We start from the raw sequence: 6,092 nt of genomic DNA, 5'->3' as shown, positions 1-6,092 counted from the left end.
TCAACGAGGCTTACGTCAGTGCCGCGAACCTCTATCGGATCCAACTACTTCAACGCGGAGCTCAGGAACAAATGCGAAGAAGGAACACCGGGAGTGGGGCACCACCGATGAAAAGAACAAGGAACGACATCGGCACAAAACCAAGCAACCCGACTAATCCAAGACCGCCCCCAGGAAGCAACGAAGCGAACCCAAGAAACTTTCCTTGCCCGAGATGCAACAAAAGTCACAAAGGCAAGGACTGCGTAGGCAACCCTTGGCGATGCTTCAACTGCGGGGAGGAAGGACACAAGGCCTTCCAATGCACTCGGCCCCAAAGACCGCGTCCCACCACCACGGGCCAACACGGGGGTACCGGTCACCAAGGGGGCTACAGCGCCCCCGGAAAAATATTCGTCATGAGCCAAACGCAAGCCGACCTCGGGAACGAAGAAGGCCTAGGAAGGGAAAACCCAATCCCTGAAGACGAGGACCATACGGGCCCCGTCGAAGAAAACCCCGAAAGCGAATTCTGTCTGGGATAAGCCATCACCCCCTTGTAACCACCCTCTACACTGTATAGACGACTTATTTAGTTTAATGACTTCGGGAGCATTATGTCTACTTGACCTAGCTACTTGGAAAGTATTATAAATAAAGATTCCTTTTCATTCAAATTCCGATTCCACTACGAGAGAGTAAAACAAAAGTTATGCCATCCACCCAACCCTTCCTCACTAAAGGACGAAACAAGGAAAAAGGACAAAAACCACCTCACCAAGAAATACTTAATGTTACAATTGGGATTGGAACCATGGACCTCTCACTTACAAGTTAAAGCCTTAACCACTAGCCCATGAACGTTTCTTGAAACTTCAAGGGGATAATCCCTTGTTAAAACCCCTCCAAATCCCTAAAACCCACAAAATCCCCAAATCAAAAACCCTTCTTCCTCTTCTTCTTCTTCTTCTTCTCCTTCTTCCTCCCCACACCCTCTCCGCCTCCCTATCGCACACCCCACTGCCCCACCATAGCAGCCACCTCCCAACACCACCGAACGGACGCCGCACCGCCCGGCCACTCCCGGCGACGCCGCCCCGCCTCGCCGCCGTCCAGACCAAGCCGCCGGAGATCACCCGCCGTCCACCCGAGCGTCGCCCAGCTACAACCCGCTGCCCAGCCGACCCCACAGCGCCACCGCACCAGAATCGGCCCCCACCTCACCGGCGTCGGCCTCGCAAGCGAAGAATACACCGAAGTCCCGCCGCCGCCTCGCCGGAGAACTCGCCGGAAAACCGCGCCGCCTCGCCGGAAAACCCGCCGGAAACCGTACCGCCTCACCGGAAAGATCGCCGGTAGACACGCCCGTCAAACGAGTATCACGATGCCAAGGAAACCCCTCGGAATCCGCACCCCGGAATGGAACAACGCCGATTACACCGTAATCGGAGGTAAAGCACTTGAACCCGACCAATTTTCTCCGGAATTGGTTGATATGCTTAAATACCAAGGCCTTCTAGATACATACCTCACCATCAAAGGGGATACGTACCCCGAATTGGTGAAGGAATTCTATCAACACCTTGTGGCCACCAAACGGGGCGACAAAGTAGAAGTGACCACCAAGGTCCGTGGCAAGGAAATTGTGCTTTCCGAAGGCCGGTTGGCCAAGCTCTTGAAATTGACCACCACGGGTGTGTCTAACTATGACCGAAAGGGGTGGATTGATACCCAAACTACGGGATACAAGGACTATCTCGGGTACTTACTCGGGAAAGAGGACGGGTTCACCTTGGCTACTCGACCCAACCGAAAGTGGCTATCGGCGGAGCAAAAGATATTGGTTATGGTTATAACCGATAGCCTCTTGCCCACCAATAACAAGAGCAAGGATGTAGGGAGCTTGGAGTGCACCTTTGCGTACCTCCTAAAACATAAAATCAAGTTCAACCTGCCGGCACTCATGCTAAAGCACATAGAGTTCTGCAAAACAAGCAACCGGCTTAGCCTACCTTATGGGATGATCCTAAGTTGGATCATGGAGAAGAAGGGGGTAGACCTAAGCCACACCGAAGTCAAGACCGCCGATGGCATGGTTCTCAATGCCCAAAACCTCCGCCGCAACGACATCTACTACACCGAGAGAGGACACTATCTCACCCTCGAAGAAATTTGCCAAAAACCCGAGGAGGAACGTAGAGAATTGGTTGATCGGTTGGACATCTCCAATAAAAAGCTCAAGCGGGCCATGCAAGATTGCGGAGGCACGGAAGAAAATGAGGAACAGGAGGAGGATGACGGGCCCGACCCGACAGTGCAACCACGATCCGGAAGGGACCCGAGGGATCAAAACGAGAGCTCGGTCAATGAGCGCATTCTCGCACAGCTCAACCGGCAAAACCAAATCATGGAAGAAGGGTTCTCATCCTTGATTCGCACCACACGCGCACTCGATCAGAGGGTGGCAGCAATCGAGGCCGCCTTGGGCACTCGTGGGGCGCCCAGTTCCAGCGCAGGAAACCGAGGTACACCCATAACTTCTCTATCACAACGCCACCAAAAGTACAGCCTATCCCAAGCTAAGACAAACGTAGGGACACACTCCTACCCAGGAGGCCGAACTACGGGATGTCTAGGGGTGAAAGGGTGGACTATGACACCGGGCTTCGGGGACGAAGCCCTTGTAAGGGCGGGAGAGTGTAACACCCCGTGTTACGGCCTTTAATCCTGGATTAATTATTTAATTAATCCCGCTAATAATAATTAAATATGATTAATTATGTTTAAGTTCCCCTTTAATTAATTAGTAGGGTCCGCCATGAACCGTGGACCCTTGCCTGAATTAGAGGCTTAAGCCTATTAGGAATAAAGATAGTAAACCTTTTACTGTTCAGATTGTGATTAGGATCCGCTTTAATTAATATGGACCCTTATCCCTAAAGCAAGTCCCTGAGTCCTATAAGGAATAGAATTAGTAAACCCATACCATTCAGACCCTAATTAGGAGTCTTAAATATATAAATAGGGAACTTAGGAGACACCCGGAACCCCCCACACGCCTAGACGCCCCATCGCCCCAGGAGAGCTCCAAGAATTCCCTTAGAAGAAATCAAGAAAGCAAGAAAGCTTAAAGAAAGATCCTTCGTAGCCAAGGAATTAATTAAGGCTAAGAGGTAACCCATGTCTCAACAAAACCTATTTTCATAGCTATGATTTCCCCTTAGGGTTTCCCCCATATTGTTGTAAATGGCGATTGATGATGATTATTATTGATGTCGATATAATGATTCCATGAGGAATCCTGATAATCTTGATATTGGGAGTTTCTTGATAATTATGATGTTCTTGATGATTAATTGGGGTTTTGATGATTACGTGTTGTTCTTGATGATTATGATGCTTTTGATGATTAATTGTTATCCTTGATAATTATGTGTTGTTCCTACCGAATCTTGCAATTAGAAGACGAATTGTATTCTTGTTGATATAAAAGTGATTAGAACCCTAGGTTGTATCGTATGATATTATTCTTGGATTATCGGGTGGGGAAATCGCATGTTTGGGTGTTGATTATGATTAGAAAAGCATGATAGGTTATGTGCCGTTCGTTTATCGTATTTGATCCGTTAATTGTCTATGTGTTGTCGTTGACTACGTGGAAAAGTGTCTAAGCATGGTTTCGGGTTCCACAATGGTTCCCGGGACGAAAAGTGGTGAAAAGAGTCAGTGGGGGGTAGGGGACCCACCACCTACCCGCGGCAATTCGGGCAGCTCCGGCAGCGGGCAGCCGGCGGGCGGGCAGCTGCCCGCCGGGCACCCGCTGCCCGGAACAGTGTTGGCCGGCGGGCAGCCGGCGGGTGGACCCCTCACCCACCGGCTACCCGCTGGAATTTCCCCCCCTCGGGACCCCGGCTTCCCCGTTTGATGTTTCCCCAATCCCCGTGGTGTCCCAACGGACCCAGTTTGTCGTGCCTATGCCTAGTTTGATATTTCGGATACCGTTCGTAGGTTTATGAGTCTATTATATTGCATGCTAGTTGAATTGGTATCCCGTTGACCTAGGTGGAAGAAGTATGAACCCCTTAGGACTATTCTTAGTACGTGATGGATCACGCATGAGGTTGTTATACGCTTTATCCCCCTTCCCAATGTGTAATGTGGGTTGCATGTGCTTGCTATGTGTTATGTGTGCGTGTTGCCCCAATTCGGTTGCGTTCGGATTGGTTATCCTGAGCTGCGGTTCAGAAGCCGGCTACAGTCAGATGGGAATTCCTGGCTGCAGTCGGATGACGGTATCCTGGGCTGCGGTCCAGAAGCTGGTTGTAGTCAGATGGGAATTCCTGGCTGCAATCAGATGACATTTTCCCGAGCTGCGGTTCGGAGGCTGGCTGTAGTCAGATGGGAATTCCTGGCTACAGTCAGATTACACATTCTTATGAGTTGCGGTTCATCGGTCGGTTGCGATCGACCCCTCCGTGTTGCGATACGGGGCAGGGTGCTGCGGGGCCGTGTCAGAGCTATATGCGCTGACCCTCATGTATGGGCATGCGATTGGTCCTGTGGCGCCAACAAAGTGTGTTATGTGTTGTGACATGGACGAGTTGTGATTACGAGTGTCTTGGGGATGTGACTATGGGATTTATATTGGGGATTGTTCATGTTGGGTTATGATCATTGTTTATGCTTTGCCTTATCTGCCTTATCTGTTGTGAACTGCATATGCTCATTATAACTGTTGCTTATGTCTGACCTTATCTGTCGAGTCATTCCCGGTTTTAAAGCTAGAGTTCGTAGGATATATCTTCATGCTCAAAATGGTTTTCGTATATCTATGTATATCTCTATATGTATTGTATTTCAACGCGTTGGAGTGGGTTACCAGCATCTCTCGCTGAACAGATATATTTGGCTTTCAGGCACAGAGGATTAGAGCACTGGAGCGCGCTAGAACTGGAGCGTAGAAGTAGTGTAGTTTCCCTTTCGGCCTGCGTGCCATGTTATGCTTTTATATTTCGGAGGATAGTAGTTAGACAGCCTGTGTACATGGGTTCTCTAGCCCCGGTGTGGCATAGCACCCTGTACACTTATGTTACGCTTTGGAATTTAATGAGATGTTACCTTTATTATTAAGTTTTAAATGTCTTGAAAATCAGGGGTGTTACACTTTGGTTGGCTTACTGAGGGCACTCGGCGATCTTGTGTCCTCTATCCCCGCAACGGAAGCATCGGAACGCTTGACCATGGCAATCCTGACCCGCATGCACTTTCCCACATCTTCGGTACGCGAATGTCTTTACTTGACCTCCGGGCTCCGCTCGTGTTGGTCCTTGGGTTGGAGAAGGTGCGTTCTTGGCTTAGAAGTTCTGCTTGGGCCTCTTGAAGTTGGAAGATCCTCCACTCTCAGTCCTTTTCCGTGCAAGCTCATAGGAACCACGCTGTAGCTGCTGTACCCGATACAAGTCCGCGACACTCAGGTATGCTTCCTTCAAAGAACTTGGCCTTCTCACGGTTAAAGCCTTTCGTGCCTCGTAGTTCAAACCGGCTACGAACTTCTCAACTTTGGCGAGCTCGGTAGGCACAAGCATACGGGCAAAGCGAGCAAGCTTGAGAAACTTCTTGTGGTACTCAACCACCGATAAAGAACCTTGTTGAAGATGGAGGAACTCCTCGTACATCGCGGCTCGCACATGCGCTGGATAGAACCTCTCACGCATCCGATCTTTCAGGGCCGTCCAATCAAAACCAGGCTCCTCGAGGCAAGCTGGGCCCTCGTATACCCACCACAAGTCGGCCTCGTGGCAGAAGTTGAACGTCGCAAGCTCTGCTCTCCGCTCCTTTGGGCATCCAACAACCGAAAAGATCTTGTCAAACGTCCTCACCCACTCTTCCAGGATAACGGGATCTTCTTTGCCCGCGAACGTCGGAGGTCTATGGCTCGACACAAGGAACCCTATATCCCTATGCCCGGCAGGCTGCGGAGGTGGCACGGGATGATTGTTGTGCAACAACACCTCGCTGAGGGTTTGCATGGTCTGCGTCAACTGATGCAGATTCTGGGCAAGCTGCTCGTTCGTCAGGGTCTCCGGTGTACGTGCATGCTGACGGGGAGGCAT

At 50.4% G+C, this 6,092-nt stretch overlaps 1 protein-coding gene across 1 annotated transcript; it reads right to left on the bottom strand.

Moving 5' to 3' along the window:
- Window positions 1-5,333: 5,333 nt before the first annotated feature.
- On the bottom strand, window positions 5,334-6,092 carry LOC109170905. The gene has a single exon (XM_019320043.1). It carries the CDS (start codon window positions 6,090-6,092, stop codon window positions 5,334-5,336), a length of 759 nt encoding a protein of 252 aa, XP_019175588.1.

Source organism: Ipomoea nil, unplaced genomic scaffold, assembly GCF_001879475.1.
Source record: "Ipomoea nil cultivar Tokyo-kokei standard unplaced genomic scaffold, Asagao_1.1 scaffold3377, whole genome shotgun sequence".
NCBI classification, from domain to species: domain Eukaryota; kingdom Viridiplantae; phylum Streptophyta; class Magnoliopsida; order Solanales; family Convolvulaceae; genus Ipomoea; species Ipomoea nil.
This window is presented reverse-complemented; position numbering and strand designations above follow the sequence as displayed.

What these genes read in the sequence shown, in the direction of transcription:
- LOC109170905 (XM_019320043.1), bottom strand. Translation starts at nt 6,092, where the DNA reads ATGCCTCCCCGTCAGCATGCACGTACACCGGAGACCCTGACGAACGAG.